Source organism: Rissa tridactyla, chromosome 1, assembly GCF_028500815.1.
Source record: "Rissa tridactyla isolate bRisTri1 chromosome 1, bRisTri1.patW.cur.20221130, whole genome shotgun sequence".
Classification (NCBI taxonomy): domain Eukaryota; kingdom Metazoa; phylum Chordata; class Aves; order Charadriiformes; family Laridae; genus Rissa; species Rissa tridactyla.
Window position 1 is genome coordinate 62,026,352 of NC_071466.1, and position 21,009 is coordinate 62,047,360.

The 21,009-nt window shown below is 42.1% G+C and overlaps 1 protein-coding gene across 1 annotated transcript in view; it reads right to left on the reverse strand.

Annotated features, from left to right (window-relative positions):
* Positions 1-21,009, reverse strand: part of NALCN (sodium leak channel, non-selective) — a 237,154-nt gene that overhangs the window by 82,631 nt on the left and 133,514 nt on the right. Inside the window, exons 14-15 of the mRNA XM_054210711.1 lie at positions 13,300-13,437; positions 9,307-9,381 (exon numbers count right to left, since the gene is read on the reverse strand). Of these exons, the coding sequence (XP_054066686.1) occupies positions 9,307-9,381; positions 13,300-13,437 (213 nt within the window). The remainder of the gene's footprint in view (positions 1-9,306; positions 9,382-13,299; positions 13,438-21,009) is intronic.

The following is a 21,009-nucleotide window of genomic DNA, read 5'->3' on the forward strand; positions in this document are numbered from 1 at the left end:
CTACAGCTTCAGTAAATGAACTGGGACAGTTTGATCCCCTAGAACTGAGCCAGAAAATAATTTTCTTCTCATCGTTTAACACTGAAATACATTCTAAGAATTTTGAGAGAGATTCACAAAGTTTTTAAATGAGAAGAAGAAAAAGAAGAAGAGGAATAGGACGAAAGATAGTCCAGAACCATAAAGCTGAAGTACGGTTTTATACTGTGGAGGACTGCATCCTCCACATTTCATGCCATGAAAATTTGGTGTCCCTTGCTTCTTGAATGGCTTTAATCCAAGCCTATGATACCTTTACAGGATGCAGTAAATGGATGAGACCTGAACATTGGAGAGTCCTTTTAGAACAGCTTTATGCAGATCTGTTGATATCACAATTCAAAGATTAAAAATGACAGCCAGGATTAATGGGTTTTGTTCCTAAAGTAGCTCTGGCAAGTCTGAAAATTCCTTCCAGGTACTGCAAGCAGCTTGTTTTCACTCAGCTCATCTAAATCTTTTCATACATCAGGAACTTACTTAAGACATACAGTGAACCAGCGAAAGGACGACATTTTCCTCTTCTGTTATCCATATGATTATCTAGACCCAAAGGCATATACTAAATGTAAAGGACATTATGGAACAATAGTCTATTTAATACAAGTTGCCTTGTTCAATACAACTTTAATTTTTTTTTTTTTGGTTAATGTTGGTAAAAGTGTGAACTGCTTAAAGCTTCACTATTGCAGATGTTCTGGTTTCAGAATAATGCAGGCTCTTGCACTTTAAATATCAAATCACAGATGGTTTGGGCTGCAGATAGCTGTGTAACTGTGCATTACTCCAAAACCCGAATTGTTTATGGTTTGGTTTTCGTAACAGGGAGAAAGGCAGGATCAAGGACTCTTCCAATACATTATTTTCTTTTCCCTACAACAGTCCTCTTTAAAATGGCTTGTTTTCCCAGCAGTTATTTCCCTCCCAAAAGGAAAGTACTTTGCTTTTAATAAGTAAGTCATGCATGATAGTGTGGCGAGCAGTTCACAGACCACTGGCCAGCTGCCATGTGAACATGTTCTGTGAGAAACCAGAGTTCTGCACAGGGAAAAAAGGCACGTAGTGTCTTAGTTACTTCATGTGCTTTCATTTTAACAGAGACGAAAATAAGTGCTTTTTAGAGCTCTCTTAGAGTGTGTAATTATATTTTCTCAATTCCCAACTCCACATTAAGGAAAACCTTTTACTTTTGTATGTTTCAGGCATCCTATTTTAATTATCCTTCATACCAGACAATCTAGACTTCCTTCTCTGGCTGGAATCCGGCTTAGGTAGAATTTCTTGGCTTCACTCATGGTACTGGGGCACATGGGCTTCAGTTTGGCTGAGAGTCAGATTTTGACTTATCTTCTCTCTATGACCCGTTCTGCTGAATAAATTACTTTGTTAGCCCTCAGCTCCGGAAAGCTCTCACAGGGGTTTAATTACGAAGATTTCTTGACCAAAACAAAGGTAAGGATCAGTGCAGAGATATTTATTCTTAGAAGTTCACAGTAAAAAGTTAAAGAAAAATAAGGCTGCTTTCTTCATTTGTTCCACAGACAATGATACAAAAAGACAGCAGCAGGAGTGTTTAGCAGAAGCTATAAAAACAGCATGTATTTTCACTAGCTAGAAAACCAGTGAGCTGCTTCAGTTGTTAGAACTGCTTTACATGAAGAGAGGATGAATATCTGGAGGGCAAGAGTGTATGGAAACCACGTTGCATAGCTTAGCATCTAGAAATAGTTAAAAAAGCAAACAAAACCTGGAGAAGTATAAATACACAAATAGACTGCTTCGGCAAACATCATGAATGTACACTCAAGGGGTTGGCAGTAAAACCTCAGCCTTTTCTTCCTGTTCATCTGATTTCAACAGAACAACAAAAAAAACCCCAAATCTGAAAAAGAGTTAAAATTTGTACCCATTCCCAGCAGTGAAAGTAGAAACATGCTACGTACGAGAGAGACAAAAAAACTAATGGAAGATTAGGTTGCAGACCTGACTTCTGTATTTAGTTCTGGAAAAGATCAGTGTACTACCCATTTTTATCTCTTTGCCAGTGTGACTTTCATATTAGAAACCTAGTTTGTGTGAAAGCTTTCTCTCCCATCACGAATTTCAGCAATGAGTATATGCTTTGCACAGAAAAACACTGATATTCAATTATTAGAAGGATATTTTAGTCCAAAAGAGAGTAGTGATCTTTCCCAGAGCAAGAGACAACTTTAAAAAGAGAGATACCTTTGAAAGGTTTCAAGGAAACCAGTGCTGCATCTGTGAATATAGGGAGGCTCTCTTAATAAACAGATGGCTGTTTTGCAAATTCCCAACAATAAAAGGATGGGTAAATTCTTTTGATAATGATCGTGTAAGAAGTGACTACAGGCAGTAACAAATGTATGATCTAATGTAAACAAAAGACTGAACTAACTGTGTCTGGATATGAAAGAAAAAGAATCAGTAGTTGAGAAAATGGGAACCATAACGACAATAGCTGAGGGGAGAAAGGTGCTGAGCATATTGGCACAAATAACACTGAAGCACCATAGTAAATAAATAAATTTAAAAACTCCCAGTATCTTGACATTGATGCAGCAGCACTGGTTAACATATCATTGCAGGGAACGTAAGAGAGATATCTTCAACGTCATTGGCAGTGCTGTGAGAGCCTAATTCTCTGGGGAAGCAATTATTTGTATCTTTGTCTTTTAAGACCAAACATAACTACAAAAACTTAGTAGGATACATCAAAACACGTGAGAGCCACATTTCTGACATATTGCCATAGCAAATGGTCAATGTCTGGTTTAACACAGATCACACTGCCTTTTCTTCTGAGCACGACTTTTGCTCCACAGGTGAGCCAGGGGCTGTATTTCCTTCTGAGACAACCCAGGTGAGGTTGGAAACCTCTACAAAAATCCCGTCGGATTCATACCATCCACCTTTAGAAAACTAAATGAAGTGCAACCACGAGGGACCTGCTATTTTATGAACTAAGCTCACAAACGAGAAATCCATTCTTTGTTGTGAGTGAAGACAGGTCACCAGCTTTGAATGCTGACTTTTATCCTTCTTTCTTGCCATTATCATCTACGTTCCTAACCTAAATTGGGATTCCAACCTAGGAACGTGAGTAAGATGCCTAGTGTCAAGTTTGCGTACTCAAGAGTGTCTGGCCATTCCCAAATCATCTGTGAGATCTCTCATTTCACTTATGTGAGCTGATTAACTAAAACCCAACATTTCTATTTCTTTGTCACAGAAAATACCTGCCCTTTTCCCTTATTTCAAGTTTGCAACACATACTGATATTTAATACTGCAACAGCATAAGTAATATTGCTTTCTATATTGAATTCTATAAAGATGAATTCAAAGTAACTATGTGATATTCTCATTTGTCAGTGCCTCGAAGTAACGGAAGACCGGGAAGCAGTATTAGCTTAACACATTCTACATATTCAGTGTGCGTACATGAAACCTACAATCTCTAAATCCACAAATGAGAAATGCACGGAAAATGAACACGACAGATACAAACAAAATAAATGAATAAACACACCACTTCAGTTTTAAAATTAAAAGAAAAATTATATACAAGGAAATGTAAGGGAGCAGTTATTTGGCACACTAGTTTCACTGTAACAGTTCCATATGAAATAACGTAAGCACGCATTAAGTGCACTTGCATGGTGGGGTCTGAATGTACAAATGCTCAAAAGCGAATGGTAACAGACGATGACATGGCCAAAGCCAATAGGTTATGTACATTGTAAAAATTCATATGTGAAGAGTGTTCAGATTGGTTATAAGGAATCCAAAGCCTCAGCAGCCTCCAGAGTGCCCTGGAGCCTTATGCGGGCTTTGCTGGGGCCCACTGGAGGCCCCTGCTGCTCTCCAGAGATCCCCCATCCTAGAAAATCTAAAAGTTCCAAAAAAAATATAAAATTACTTTCAATTACAAATTCTTTTCTGTAGATATTCTGGTGGGTCAAACAGGCTACGTTTATTATAATCCATTCCTCTGGTGCTTCTTAGCACCCAATACCCACAGCGACATCCTTTTTAGCTGCCTCCAAAATTTGCAACACAGACCGTAGATGTAACAAAAAGGACCATCCCAGCTCTCCTCTTCCATGTTGTCATCTAAATCTTCCCTGGCAAAATTAGAGGGGATGAATCCTCTTCTGTTGTCTGCCAGCTCTCGGGCAGACCGTCTTCATGCACCTGTGAAAAGAGATAAACATGTCCATCCTCTAGTTGAGGCTGCTCACTGGGACCATCACAAGGATGCTCAAAGCTTTCCTGATCATTGTCCCAGAGCCTGCAGGATGATGGACTCTTTGCCTGCTACCGGTTCTTCTGTCTTGCTTGTGGGCTCCTCCTCTGAAAGAAGGCTGGACCCAGGACTGTCCTCTGCCCAAGCTGACTCTGAGGGGCTCTCAAACTGATTCTCCAGTTCACTCACCTGTGCTCAAAACAGCTGCAGGGTATCTTTGCAGTTCCTTTTTACTTGTGTCTGAGAACTTGACGCTATTTCTCTCATGACTTGCATTTTGCGCTCTGCATCTTTCAGTTGGGCTTGAAGAGAGCGGATGACTTGGATAAGAGAATTGCACTCCCCTGTCACTTGTGTCAGACGCCTCTTCAGGTCAGCATTTTCAGCTTGCACCTTTTCTGCCCAGCGCATCTGCCCACGGAGGCGAGAATTTTCTTCAGCCAGTCTGGTGTTTTCATCTGTCATCTGTGTGAGCATCTCCTGGAACTCCTCACAGCTTTGGCTGAGGGTGCTCACACAAGACGAGCCCTCGTAGTCTGCAGCCAGTTGGGCCTGAAGCTCCTCGGTCGCCTTCTGTGAGACTCCATTCTGCTGGTCCCGTGCCAGCAAAGCTCCAGCAGGCTCTCTCCTTTCTCCAGCTCCCTGCTGATAAAATGGTTTCATGGATGGTTCCTCAGCAGAGCTTTGGATGGTCAGCGCCACTGGAGTATTCATCAGGGGCTTGATGGTGTCCTGCAGATGCCTGCATCTTTCTTTCAGCTGCTCAGTGAAGGCCGTTAGCTTGACAATTTTCTGCTGGAGCCTCTCTGCCTCCTTGCACGCATTCGGAGAGCTTGTCTTTCTCAGGAGACGCTTCTCCGTCTCAAGGGCAATGCATTGCCTTTCCAGGTCTTGCAGGACACGCTCCAGACGGGCTTTCTGCTCCAGCAGCTGGCTGCAGGTGCTCCTAGGAAGCATCGAGTTTTCCCCCGCGGGCTCTGGCACCTGGAGTACACCATCCGCCACAGCCTGGCACATTGTCTGCTGCCCAGAGCCGTGGCTTTTGGGGGTTCTCTCCTGTTGTGCCAAACACAAAGACTGAGGCTCCATGGGCTGGCTGGCTGCTGCCAGGGCCTGGAGTCCATTTTTCTGTGGGGTGCAGGAGCTGTGCACCTCCTGATGGCGCCAGTGCCCAGAAGGGACTTCAGGACGGGCCCAGCAGTTCAGCTCGTGGGAGCAGGGACGCTTGCACCCCAGCTCGGCCTGCACCATCTTCACCTCCAACCGGCGCTCCTCCTTCTGCGCAGGGCGGCCAGGGGCCTGTGCCAGGCCCCGACGGGGCGAGGGGCATCTGCGTGCCACAGGCCCCTGGCCCACACCGTCCCGCCTCATGGCTGAAGGCTTGGGGAGTGGGGCCTGCACCGGGCCCCGACGGGGCGAGGGGCATCTGCGTGCCACAGGCCCCTGGCCCACACCGTCCCGCCTCATGGCTGAAGGCTTGGGGAGCGGGGCCTGCGCTGGGCCCCGACGCGGCGAGGGGCACCTGTGTGCCACAGGCCCCCGGCCCACACCGTCCCGCCTCATGGCTGAAGGCTTGGGGAGCGGGGCCTGCGCTGGGCCCCGACGCAGCGAGGGGCACCTGTGTGCCACAGGCCCCTGGCCCACACCGTCCCGCCTCATGGCTGAAGGCTTGGGGAGCGGGGCCTGCGCTGGGCCCCGACGCAGCGAGGGGCACCTGTGTGCCACAGGCCCCTGGCCCACACCGTCCCGCCTTGTGGCTGAAGACTTGGGGAGTGGGGCCTGCACCGGGCCCCGATGGGGCGAGGGGCACCTGCGTGCCACAGGCCCCCGGCCCACACCATCCTGCCTCATGCCTGAAGGCATGGGGTGCGGGGCTGTCAGCCACCGAACCCTGCTGCCCACAGTCACCACTGGTCGTGTGCCTTGGGTCTGCGAAGGGCGGCAGCCCCCTGACCCCGTGTCAGCCGCTGTCTCCCTTCGCCGTGCAGGAGCAGAGACAACGTCTGCCATGGGCCAGCGTTGGGCGAGTGCGGCATTATATATGCTGCCTCCGTGTGAGCACACAATGGAGGGGTGGGGCAGCACGGCCTTGCACACAATGGAGGGGTGGGGCAGCACGGCCTTTGGGGTGGGCTGACCTTGGCTGGCCGCCACATGCCCACCCAGCCGCTCTATCCCTCCCCTCCTCAGCAGGACCTACGGTGGACAATATAAGATGAAATACAAGATAGGCTGACAAAAAGGCAGTTTAATACAGAAAAAGCAAAGGCCGCGCTTGGAAGCAAAGGAAAACAAAAGATTTATTCTCTACTTCCCATCACCAGGCGGTGTCCAGCCACTGCCTGGGAAGTAGGACTTCAGTACGCATAGTGGTCGCTCCAGAAGACAAATGCCTTAATGATGAGTGCCCCCTCCCCTCCTCCTTCCTCTTAACTTGTATTGTTGAGCACAATGTCCTACGGTATGGGATATCTCTTTGGTCAGTTTGGGTCAGCTGTCCTGGCTACGTTGCCTCCCAACCTTTTGCCTACCCTCAGCCTATTAAAATACGCACGTGGGTTGGGGCAATGTCAAGTACAAATACAGCCAGGGCAAAGAACGGATTGAGAGCAGCCCTGAGGAGAAGGACTTGAGGGTCTTTGTGGATGAGAAGTTCAACGTGAGCCAACAAAGTACGCTCACAGCTGAGAAAGCCAACCGTATTGTTGGCTTCATCAAAAGAAGCATTGCCAGCAGTTCGAGGGAATCGACTCTGCCATTCTTCTCCACTCTTGTGAGACCCCACCTGGAGTACTGTGTCCAGCTCGGGGGCTCCCAACACAGGAAGGACATGGATTTGTTGGAGCGAGTCCAGAGGAGGGCCATGAAGATGATCAGAGGGCTGGAGCACCTTTCCTGTGAAGACACACTGAGAGAGTTGGGCTTGTTCAACCTGGAGAAGAGAAGGCTCTGGGGAGACCTTACACCAGCCTTCCAAAGTAAAGGGGCCCTACTGGAAAGATGGGGACACACTCTATATTAGGGTGTGTAGTGACAGAATGAGGCTGTGACAGTGTGCTCCCTGTGCCCAGGTGCCAACCTGACATTTATTTCTGTAACCCTGCCCAAGCGATAACCACCCATGGTGGTCACAACGGTAGCATGTAGTCGTGATGGCTGCACCATGCTCAACGTCGTTTCGATGTGACAGATAACAACACAGTAGCAAAGGGCTAACTAAGCAATACTGGTACTGTGGTCAATATGCAAATATGACTATAGATCAAACATCTTACCCCCATAAATAGTGAACAGCCCAGGAGCCCTTTGAGCTTTCCTGAACGGCACCGGGCTGCATGACAGGATCTCCCCTTGAGCAGGGGCGCCTCTCAAGGTGATGTTTACTTCTCAAGATCAAGAGATTCCTTGTCACAGCAGGTCCTCAGTCAGTGACTAATGGCATGCTAAATTTTGAAATCTTAGCTAAGTGATAGAAAGAATTGACTGCGCATATATAACCCTTTAGACATAAACCATTGACCAAGTCTAGGAGTAAGATTGGATCCAGCCGCACCTAAACTCCTCTCTGAGAAGTTTAGAAAGCAAGGGGTCCTTTCTGAACCTCATGACTCAACAGGAGGGTCTCCCTGACAGCTTGTCTGACCCTGGCCTCTATGCAGTAAATAACCAAGTGTACTTTGCCATCGAATCTCATAAAACACTGTCGCATTTACTATCAACTTTGTTACATCGCTGTTTTATATCAATAAATATTTCACTGCTTCTCTCTTACGAGTGAAGTTAATCACTCTGTTCACAACACATCCTTGACAGAAGGGTAACAGTTTTAAACTGAAAGAGGGGAGATTTAGATTAGATATTAGGAAGAAATTCTTTCCTGTGAGCGTGGTGAGGCACTGGAACAGGTCGCCCAGAGAAGTTGTGGATGCCCCGTCCCCAGAGGTGTTCAAGGCCAGGCTGGATGGGGCTTTGCACAACCTGGTTTAGTGGGAGGTGTCCCTGGACATGGCAGGGGGTTGGAACTAGATGATCTTTAAGGTCTTTTCCAACCCAAACCATTCTATGATTCTGTGATTCTGTGATAAATTGTCTGGGTGATTATTTTTCAATAATTGAAAAAACATAATTCTATAACAATTGCTGATGCACCTGCAAGGTGAAGAAAACCAGCAAATGATAGGTGAAAGAAGACTATAGCCCAAATACTACAAAAGAGTTTCCTACATATTAAGCTCTCAATTTGGTATTTTGTGCATGAAATAGGCAAATGTTGATGATTTTGCCCATCATTGCACAGATTAACGCACAGCTATATATTTATGTAAAAGTGACAGATATCCTCCTCTCTGGTGGTTTGTGCACAAAGTCATAATGGCCAACATGAACTCTCTAGTTACGTTTGTTTTATGTGATTGTCCTTTGGGGTTTCAAGCATGAGAGAATGGCTTCTTGGTAATCTTGGTCCCCAAATCTGGAGGATCAATCATGCAAGTTAACTTTGCCAAATGTCTTTAGCATTCACCTAACATAGTCAACCTAGACCCTTCTTCTGCTTCCTGTCTGTGGACCCTTGCCAGTACTCTCCCCTGCAGCAGTGCTATGGTGTCCTTATAAAATATCATAGAATGACAGAATGTTTTGACTATGAAGGAACCTTTGAAGATCATCTAGTCCAATCCCCCCTGCCATGGGCAGGGACATCTTTCACTAGATTATAAGCAAAAAGATGACCTAGCTGTAATTTTAAAATAATTTTAATTACATAACTGTCTAAATTGACTTTCATTGAATATTAAACCAATTTATAAATCTTTTACAATCTCTTTACAATCTCTTAATTTCTATCTAGTGATGGTCAACTAACAAAATACTGCTATTTTCTTCAACATCTACTGTTTTGTTCATTTTGATGAAGATGTTTCCCATCTTTTACCATAAAACCACCAGTAAAGTAATGCTTTATTGAAACTACTTCCAAGTACAATAAAAACATGTTCTTACTTGTTTAAGTTTCTTCAGATCTTCATCAAGTTCCAAATTGTCCAAAATAACAGCAACAAACAGGCTGAGTAGAATCTACAAAACAATTGCAAATTATTTGTTACCATGACAGCTTGTCGTATTTTTCTTAAGAAGTACTATGAAATGACATGGAAAAACGAGGGCCCTACTGATGTAAATGGGAGTCTTGCCTTTGACAGCTGTTGAACTAATATTACCTGCTACTATATGTCTGCTAGCCATTTTGCAAGTAGCAAATTGGTTTTTAGCATGTCATACAATTACTATATGAATTTTAAAATTTTGAATTCTAGGTTTTATGATCAATGCATTATGTATGTTTAACAATATACCCATAAAAATGTATTTCATATGAAAATAAAATTAAAATAACCAGAAATAATAATAATAAAAAAAGCCTAACACAAAGCAGAATCCTAATACAGGTCATAAAGTTAAGGTGTTCTCAATTAAGGTGTGAATTTTAACACAGAGGCTATGTAACATTAATTTACTTTACGGACTTGCGTAATGCTCAGAGTGCCTCTGTGCAAAGTAGCTAATTCCACTTTGAAAGAAAAGTAAGCCGCCTTATTATTTGCATGCACTGGGAGCCACAGTATAGGAAACTCATGAACTTTAAATTACTAAACACTAAATACTGTGTAGATATGCATCTAGGAGGAAGAATACCAGGGTAAAAAAGTGTATATCAGATTATTATATTTTCCTTGCGTAGAGATACTGACCAGAGGCCAAATAAGCTGAAAATGTGACTGATATCGCTAAGAAGGAGACAGAAGTAGGAGAGCAAGGATGCAGGCGAGGGAGGATACCACCATTCAGCATATATCCTCAGACAACTTTCATCTTAAGGCAGTAAATTTGTATATACATAGCTTTACAGCTGTCAGCAACTGCTAAGGTTTTAGTCTCTGAGGTTCAAGGCAAATATCCTCAAACATGCTGGGCTACTACAGGCAAGTAGCAATTTCCTAGAGATATCAGAAGGAATCTAAGCTCTTTTAAGAGAGTTACAGGCTTAAAATATTTCTGTGATCTTGGACCACTGAGTGACAACCAGAGCAGACATTATCTGTCCACCACTGTTCTAAATGAAATGCAAGTTTGCCTGTCATTCAATCACATTGGAAAATTATTCACCACCTATATGGAAGATGAAATTGAAGTAGCTTAGTACACCAGACCAGGAATTTGGAACTCAAACTGCATCTAAGCTGGGTGTCTGGACCTTGTTCCAGAGCAGGATTCCCTTTCCCTCCATGAACTATAAAGGTACAGAAGACACAGGAGGGACTCTCACCCATAAATTTACAAAATGTCAGTGTTCAGAAAAAGAAATGTTCTTTTAGTAGGAAACGGTCTTTAGCAATATGTAGAATTTCCTGCAGCTGTTTGAAAAGACATATTATATATGCCACATACTTAAACAGAACCTCATACAGTTTTCAATGATCCAACTACTACAAGGAGTGGAAGTTAAGATGGCCTCAGAATGGCAAAGCAAGAAAGAATTCTGGTAAAATACATGATTGCTGCCACAAACTGCATTGATCCCTAATTGCTGACAAACAGTTTTGCTATCATTCTTTCATGGTTTTACAGTATGTTGTTTTTCTTCAGATACTTTATACAGTTTATGATATTCCAGTACCTGCAGCTCAGAGCATACTAGTTAAGGAAGTACAGTTTCACACTCTAAAGAAGTACAGTACTCATTAAATATATCACCACTTACAGTCTTGTTTCACACACAGATATGTATCAAGGCATCAAGACTTTCATTAATTCCTTTTTCACTTTCTTTCAACAAGAACCAGAGACGATGTACCACAAAAGAAAAGTTAAACACAAACTTCTTATTTGTTTAACTTCCTCCACTGCCATCTCAACTAATAACAGTCCTCGCTTCCAACAGAGGTTTTGTTTTTTGAGCTTCAACTTTTCTTTGCCTTCTAATGTGAAACCTATTCATTTCTTTCCAAGGCTCTACAGTCTGCTTTGCCAAATGACTGCAATTATCACTTCTCAATTCTAATCCTCCCCCTCTTCTGGATGGTGAAAGTCATTTCTTCATTTGACTTCACTTTTGTTAGTCAGTGACAGCTGTTTATTCTTAGAACTCTTCTTTTTGGTTTTAGTAGCAGCCCAACCATTTTTGTGCTCCTTTACAAATTCCATGTTGTTTTCTTTCTTTAAGCTTCTTTTGCCTCCAGACAACTCTGTCCTAGATAGCTTTTCTCTTCCAGGATCTGAGGAAGATCTTAGAACTGAAACGAACAACTTTGTAAGGCCAGGTAATTCTGCAAGGCTGCCTTAGCAGAGTTTCTTTGTCCATGTAAAATTTGCATAGGTGAATGAGAAGAAATGTGTATGCTTAGGAAGTAATGCAAGGACCGTGTACTTAAATGCAAATTCCCTGTAAAAGGACGGAGGATGGGGTACTGAAAAGTGACTTCGCTCCTAGCAAAATGAGTGCTTTGAGTAAACAAATGGAGAAGTCCCAGATGACTCTTTCAAAACATGAAACATACAGCAGAACACTAAAACTGCTCTTACAGCTAAGTTACTTCTCAATTAAGGTGTGAATTTTTAGCACAGAAGCCACCTGACACTAATTCACTTTATGGGCTTGCTTAATGCTCATCTAAGAGATAAAAATGGATCCCAGTTCAATGTTCTTGGCGAAGAATCAGAAAAACAGCAATAAGATTCTCTAACCAGTAACTGCTTTCAAATCCATGACCAAAACTCACTTCCCTTTTGCTTTCTAATGCCACTTCCCAAGGACTTTTAAAGATCACTTAATCATGAAAAGTTGCTTTTCCAGACCCCAAGGACTCCTCTGTCTGACCCTTGTGAGCAAAATTACATGTCCTATATATCTGCTGATATGTACATTCATTTGGCTTATACTTTAATTTGGTTAAAAAGCTCTAAGAGCATCAAATGCACTTTACTGCCATTTAGAAAGTGGTTAAGATTTCAATCCATATGAAGGAATATGGTTTGAACCCACAATTACAGTTGGATTATTCAGTCTTTAGAGTGAAACAGGACATACTCTAAAGAAAAAGAAGTACATGGAAACTGATGGAGATTGCATAAATACGGTTAGTACCTTACATAAGTAGACAACTGAGCAAAGAAAGAAAATGGAATGAAAAAAGTGAAAATAAGTGCACCAAAACCTGCAGTGAATGCAAAATACAAAATGAGCAAAAGTAGGAGCAAATCAGGGGTGTGTAAAATGGCTATTCCCCTGACTGTGGTATTTTCTCTGTGTTGGTATTCAAAATACAGTACCAAGCCTTTATTGATAGAGAATATCCCAAAAGCTGTTTTCCTTACCATTCTCGCCAGACAAAAATGTAATCATCCTATTTGAAATGCATACAGAAAAAACGTTTTTTTTTAGATACAATCCCCATTTCCACACACATGCCGGAACCACTGCATTAGTTCTCATCATTTTATTGCTTGCTATACTGTATCACGTATTTCCCATGCATTGATTTTGCATCAGGCAACAGAAAAGTAGTGATTTCCAGTTAAGAGTTTATATCCTGAGGCTTTACACTTCTCACTTTAATTACTGCTGCCAAGAGAATGCAACGGAAGCCGAGAAGACCATTTCTACATGATGAAGAAAAGCACTTGTTTAACTCTGCAGTCATTAGAACCGTGGAGGTACAAGACAGTTAGCGATTGTTGCTAACAAGTTGTTAGTCTAGCAGCGTGACTTGGATCTTACGAAGAACACCCACCTCGCAGCAGAACAAAGGCCACCCCTTTATGCCACATGGCTGAAGGGTAAATTCTACCACATCAAAGAATTAATCCTAAAGTCCTCTATGCTGAAAATGCGCATCACAATTAGTTTTAACTAGCTGAGAAAAATAAGTAATACAAGAACTATGAGAATAATTCAAAACAAAGGCAGGCGCAGCACAGCAGCAAGTGAAGACTTACCAGAGTAGCAAAAAGATGATATAGTATAAAATAAATAGCAACTACTGGTGCCCACATATGTCCTACAGCATTCAGTGTCTGATCCATGACATCCACCCATCCTTCCTGTGTCAGAATCTGAAACATTGACATGAACGCCTGAAAGAAAAAGAATTAAAAACAAATTAACAATTCGCAAATTACACTAATATGACAGTCCTCAAGTTGATTTATCAGAGTAGAACACCTGTTTTGGTTTGGTATTTAAATCTTAATAAACAAATGTATTTCAATTTTTGAAGTTGGGTGAAATGCTATTCCAGAGCTAAAGGAGAAATAAATAGTTTAACCTTTGACTGAACTGTAATCTGCAACGTGTAAATATAGTCCTAGGTCCATTCGACCACACGAAGCGCTATTTTGTTTCCTCCAGGGCTGACAAAATAGGAGAAATATCCTGAGCACCAGAGATCATTGTTTTGAATATTATACCGTATTGTGATTTTTTGATTATGTTTATTCTTCTGTGTTACCTGTCTATAAATATACCTATAATAAAGTGTTATCATTAAATGTGACCACACATATTATCTTAGCAGAAGCATTCTAGGCACCCCACAGATGAGATTAACCAATACAAGGCAAGGTCCCAGCACTTCCACTCGTTTCAGTGAGTCAGATTTTTGACCTATACATTTTGTAAATAGCATTCTTTGTGGAACTGTTCCTGTAACATTTTCAAATCCCTTCAGATCAGGGATACATGTCAAAATAGAAGGAATAATGACAATGTTTCAACCAACTGTCTTCGGTGATAGGAATATATAAATCCAGATAAACCTAGAACCCAGATGTCTTAGACCTTTGAAACCCCAACTTGAGCCTACAGCACAGACCAGAATTTAACTCAACATGAATAATGTGTGAGCATGACATGTACATCATACCCTGGTGGCCAAGAAAGCCAATGGCATCCTGGCTTGTATTAGAAATAGTGTGACCAGCAGAAGGAGGGAGGTGATTGTCCCCCTGTACTCAGCACTGGTGAGGCCACACCTTGAGTATTGTGTCCAGTTCTGGGCACCTCAATATGAGAGAGATATCGAGGTGCTGGAGCGAGTGCAGAGGAGGGCAACGAAGCTGGTGAAGGGCCTGGAGAATAAATCTTATGAGGAGCGATTGAAGGAGCTGGGACTGTTTAGTTTGAGGAAGAGGAAGCTGAGGGGAGACCTCATCACTCTCTACAACTACTTGAAAGGACATTGTAGAGAGGCTGGTGCTGGTCTCTTCTCACAGGTAACCAGTGATAGAACAAGAGGGAATGGCTTCAAGCTGCAGCAGGGTAGGTTTAGGCTGGACATTAGGGAAACATTCTTCACAGAAAGAGTGGTCAGACACTGGAATAGGCTGCCCAGGGAGGTGGTGGAGTCACCATCCCTGAACATGTTTAAGAGTTGTTTAGATGTGGTGTTAGGGGATATGGTGTAAGGGAGAACTTTGTAGAGTGGAGTTGGTGGTTGGACTCGATGATCCCAAGGGTCTTTTCCAACCTAAGTGATTCTATGATTCTATGATTCTACACGCAGACACTGAGGACTGTGCTCTGCCCCAGACACAGCAGTTTGACGGTGGTAGCCAAGCAAAGTGGGGATCTTGACAGTCTGAAATCTCCGAATGATGCCAGACTGTTGCACAAGTTTTTTTGCTTTTGCCTGACATCAGAAGTACTCTCTTCCCAGACAGCAAGGGCCAAAGCTGTTATCTTACTGAAGTTTAATACGTAACAAAAAAAGTGTTAGAAACTGAGGACATTAGCAGTGCAGGCCCCAGATAATAGGATTCCTCCAATTCAAAATGTTGACTAGGTGATAAAGGTATATTATGTTTATGCTCAGTGTGCCTGACACCCCCAGCAATAGCAGATTAACACAATAATGCCCTTGGCCCAAAGAGAACAGGACTCTTCTTGTGACACACATGAGAAAACAGTATGTGGACAGCCCTTCGTATCAGCTTACCCTAAGCCCAAATGCATGCTGGAAAAGCTGAAAACATGTAGATATATAAACTTATGTGCTTGAAAAACAACAAAATGTCTTCTAATTCCTTTTTCAATGCTGCTGGCAAAACTGGTGGAGGGAGACTTCAAGTTTATATTACTAACTATAGGAACGTACTATGCTTGTGCTCCTTATCAAGTTTGCAGAGTTTTCCAAACAAAACAATGTCTTCTCTAAGCAGTTCCTCCCAATGCAAACAGGACCCTTAAGGTTACACCCACACCCTTAAGGGATTCCACTCCAGGCTGTGATTTCTACCCTGCAGTTAGGCCAATTTACTCTAGAGCAGACTGTCCATGTGCATGTGTATAGCACTTGGTCCTGCATCTCCTCCTGGCCCTACGTGATGTCCCTATGGCCATAACACATCATTCCTATTTGGTGACAAGAAGCTGGTTCCATCTATCTGAAGGAAGGATAAGGATGTGGCATAGCTTAGTGTTTCTGTGTTATGAAATTGAGGGTACATGCTATATGCTTAAAATTTGAAAGGAGGTCGTACAAGTGCAAAGCCTGCTGGGGTGATGTAGGAGGGCTCGGTAGGGCAGGGACAACCTAATCTGGTGCCTCTTGTTATGGAAGGCACTGCATAAAAGGCACTGCCTTTTTGGAGTGCCCAGTTGGAAAGAACTATTCCCCTGCCTGTGTCCAGGGATTGCCTCCGAGAGAGTTTGCTGGAAGCAGGGACAATGTTAACGATGAAGCAGTATCAGTATCAGGAGGCCAGTGCTTGAGCTCAGTGTGTTGCCCTCTTTCACTGACCGCTGATAAGGATCCTAGGACTAAAGATTTTTCTCCTGTCCATTATAACTAGTACATATTTTACAGTAATAAGAATTGGGTCATGGCGTCTCTAGATGTCCAGCGGAAGAGCTGTGCACTTTTACTCTGTTAGAGGGGTCGCAAACACTTAGCTGCTAAGGCCTTTGTAAAAAATTTGCCTGCTGGTTGTCACAAAAAACCACCATACCAGAACCCAGCTTGGTTTCTTATTGCTGCTATGTTCTGTGCCATTCTGAAGCAGACATAAGCATAAGCACACTGTTGGGCTAAGACCAAGGAGTTTGAGAGCTATTTTTACAGATGCTTTTTAGAATTAAATCACACTAATCAATTTTTCAGAGATGATTAAGCCTACAAGTCCACACCACTCGCAAGAAGTGAAGCTAAGGTGTACATAGAACAGATCAAGGCATCCAAGTGAGCAATTGCACACACTGGGAGACGAAGTTAAACTTCAGACTTTAATTTCTACATCAGCAACATCTTCACCAAATGTGATGTCCCAACCTTTCCTTTGAACAGGCAGGTCCCACAGACAACAATGGCTAGTATAAACTAGAAGCAGCAGACAGAGAAAACTGCTTGCAACTACCTTTCTTTAAATGTCAGCTAAAATCTTTGCTATGTCATGTGTTGGGAGAGTCTAAATATGGGGGCCGGAATTTGCAGAGTGCCCTCCACTTGCATGTTCCTGCCAGAAACCTTGGCCTTAACTAGCACCCTGCTGACCTGCGGCCAGATCCCCCCTTCGACTCAGTGCCCCCTCACAACCACACGCAGAGTCCCTACACTGTACAACAGTGTACAGACTCTCAGCAGTGATTCCTTGCCTTACAAAAAATCCTGATGAAGGTCCTGCAAAAAAAAAACCATAAAAACACCCCCACCACAAACACAACAAAACACCAAGAACTGTTATCTAGCTCTGCAAAATACCTCAAGTCTCTCCCCACGCAAAACATGCAGAGAAGGAAACATTTCAAAACTTTAGCTAGGAGAGGCCTTCTGTGGCCAGAGGAGCACTTGTGAAACGAGCAGGAAATCCAGCCTTCTTTATACCTTATAGCTTCCAGTAGTGCTTGAGGGTGAAGAAGACAAGCAACCACTCCCTGAGTGACCAGCACCACTTCTCAGCTTCCCTTTGTGCTGGGGAGGTGAAGCTGAACCAGGCAGTTGCTGTTTCCCTGCACTCAGAGCACCTCTGGGGCAGCGGTTGTCCTGTGTGACCTGGCTGGTATGACACTCCTTGCTGAAATATAAGGTGGGCGCTACAGTAATTAATACACCCACTGCTGGCTTTAGAAACACCCGAGGGACTGGATAATTGAACCACTGCAGTATCCCTTCTTCCGAATCACACTAAATTACTATAGTTTATTGCTTTTTAAAAATATGTATTTTAATAAATTCTTCAAGGTATAAAGACACCTCCAATACTATGTTATGGACCCCCCATTAATACAAGCACTAGATTAATTTGGAAAAGACATTCTTTTAACATCATGAAAATCTAATTTTCCATCTAAAACCATTGTCCAGAAAGCATATACTTACATAAAATGACCTTTCAATATAATTTAAATATTTTATTATAACATTAGAGTCTAGTATACGATAACACATTAGTTTTAAGAAAATACAGCATTGCAGAATGAGTATGTGCTTCGCACCCAGCAATCTCCTTCAGAGCAAGTTATTTTTAGTTGAAAGGTATACTTCCCACTGTTTATTTTAAAATTAATTTGAAATGCAACTAGCTGACAGAATCAACATCTGTGAAGATGAGACTTAGAGATTTATGCAAATGGTGATTTTCTGAATTAATCTGTGTTATAGAAAAGACTGTCAATTTCTTTGAGTATTTATGCCCTATTACTTAATTAGCTGTTTTGATGATGGAAGTTGAACTACCTTTTTATTTATAGTGGGAGATTGGCAAAGGTTCGGTGGAATGTACGAGCTGAAGCGCCAGTTCTGATACCTTGTCCGACTACTACACGGGTGGTGCTACACGAATTACTACTTAGAGTTATAATGTACTTGACACGTAACTGCGGCTTGTCTGTAAAATATTATGGGCCAAATCCCAATGCCTGTATTCATGGAAGCGGCCCTTCAGTCAGTGGGATTACTTCTGCAAATTAAGCTAACAGGATTTAGGCCAGTGCTGTGAAATATTTGCAATCCGTTCTACCTGTGTAAACTTACCTTTTTTCTCCTAACAGAGCCATGAGTGCTCAACAATACCCTGAGAGAACAGTAGCTGTCCTGTAAAAATGTGTCAGTGGCACTGGGACTGTAACTGCATCAGAGAACTAAGACTACATCGTTCAACTTTTTTAATGGGTGATGCTGGGGTTGAACTAACGTTTCACAACTTGAGCTTTCTCCAAGCTCAAGGCTAGCAGCGATGTTCTGGTTTTGCCAAAGTCAGGGGGATCAAAGTCAGTCAGATACAACTGAGATCAGTTGTACCTGCCTTGCACCTTGTGTTGACCCATTTAAAAGAAGATCAGTATTCCTGGCCTTGGAAGCTGAGCCTTCAAGTAGTCAACACATGGCTCCAAACGCCAAGAGAAATCAGGGCATGGAAGTCAGAGACACTAACAATGTGGTTTGTCTTCCATACAGTGAATTTTAAAATTTCTTAGCGGCCATCTTACAGTGATGCCTCTGAACAGAACCCCTGCCATCCCATTCCTTCTTCGGGAGGTCAGGGAAGGAGAAGGACAGGGTCACCCCCTGTCCTTCTCATGGCTCAGTACTTGCAGACCAAGAAGACGTACAAAAATAGAGATGTCGGATCGGTTGAAAACAGTATAGCAAACATCTATATTTTTTATATTTAGTATTAGTGAGAAAGCCAGTCCATTCGAGAAGTTGCAATGGCCAAAAGAAGGGTGAAATTTGTAGCCATGGCAACACTGAGATTGTGCCTATTGACTGTTGTCAGGAAACCATGTGAAAACATGCAATTTAGAGGCATTAGCGGAAGGAGGAGGTCTACTTGTTCCAAAACCCATACTGTGCCTCCTTATAAAGCACTTACTGTTTCAAAATGATTTTAGGTTTTGTCTGTTTCAGTGCAGGAGGCACTTTAATGTGCAAACTCAAAATTTAGCCTGTAGTGTCACCATTTTTGTTAGTGTGCTTTTCCTCTCTGTATTCGTAGCACAAAAAGTCCACTGCAACAGTCCTGGCCATTTTAGGTTTGCTCTTCTTCGGGGGTAAGCCCCTAAAAATTTATTGTAGCAAATTCTGCTGATGCAGACCTCACACTATCTCATCTCCTACATTACGCAGTAATGCAAGTATTTCTTCAGTCACATTTTGAAAATAATACATTCTAGACAAACCTCAGATCACATATTTTATAATTGTCTTATTGTAAACTGATTCAGTGGTCTTTATTTAGAGCAGACAACACCAGTCGGAATTCCCCAGTCTTTGCTAGGAAGACACACTCCTTTGGAGGGACACCATCACTCACATCATCGATCGCAATTTTCGAGTGCAAAATTTTAACTGAATCTATTACCCTATTAAGAGATGTTTCATTAGAAAACTACAAAAAGAAACCATATACTATAAAGCATGCTTCTGAACCATTCATAACGAGGTGAATACGTATACAAATAAACAATAATTAAAAAATAATGAGAGACTCTTGCTTCTGGCTATGATATAAAAAGTATTAAAAATGTTTCAATCCAGTATTGCTGGAACACTCCTTTGATATTGGTAACAGGTCTTTTGACAGAAAATAAAAAACAAATTTGGATATTTTCTGTTTGAAAAAAATGGAATTATTTACTGGAGTAAATATTTTCTAACTCTTCAAACAGGTATTTTAGTACACACATGTATCTGTTAAAATTCAGTATGATAGTTCTTACTGAGGCCTAAATGGCCTCAGATCAAAATGTCCAAAATAATTTAAAACATTACTAACATCTTGATATATTTTGTCAATGTTTTCCTGCAAGAGGATCTTTCTCAGATACTTCTGAAATACCTTATACAAGGTATATACCTTATACTGAAATATCTTATACAAGGGACTTGGGCGTACAGCAAGGTGGTACTATCACTCAATTTAGAGACAGAGGCCTGACTTCATTAGGAAAGCTTATGTTTTATTATATTCTTTTTGCTTTCTTCAGCATTTAAAAAATGAATTATATTGAATGCTTAATGATGTTACTGGCTGCTTTTCTAAGCACGTTTTCCGAAATAGAAAGCAGGGTGGTACACTGTTCCCTGTGGGAAGGCATTTTTTGTCTTACATTCGCTGGCCAGCTTCCCATACATCAAGTCCAGGTTGATAATTAAAAATTGTTGCCTAGCCATTTTGTTTGCTAAATGCATGACCCTTGAGGCTGCCTTATTCATTGTTATTTAATTGTTCTAACCAATGCAGTTTCACTAAAATAGATACATTGGATAACCAAACTGGAATGACAGAAACAAATAAATTGTCACTGGAAGCAACCCATGTACACTCAGTCTAATCCATTATTAAAGAAATGGCAGTATTTTTATTCAGAACAGTGTGCTTCAATACATACATTAGCTCCAATTTCCACTGATTTTCAATGTTCTGTTCTGAATTAACACAATGCCCCTAAATATCCATTATTTATATCCAAAAGGCAAACACTTATTTTGTCAATGCAGACAGGTTTTATAACCCTGTGTAAAATGAGCATTCCTGTACAAATCAAGAACAACCACTTTAATAATATGAAAATATAAATTATGTGTAGACATGTTTTACATGAATTTTGTAGCTAATAGTGTTGATTGTGCATGAATCCTCTTTCTGTAACGTGGTAGAGTGCCGTTAAGGCATATGCTTTGTCGTGTCATCATCAGGGTGCATACATAA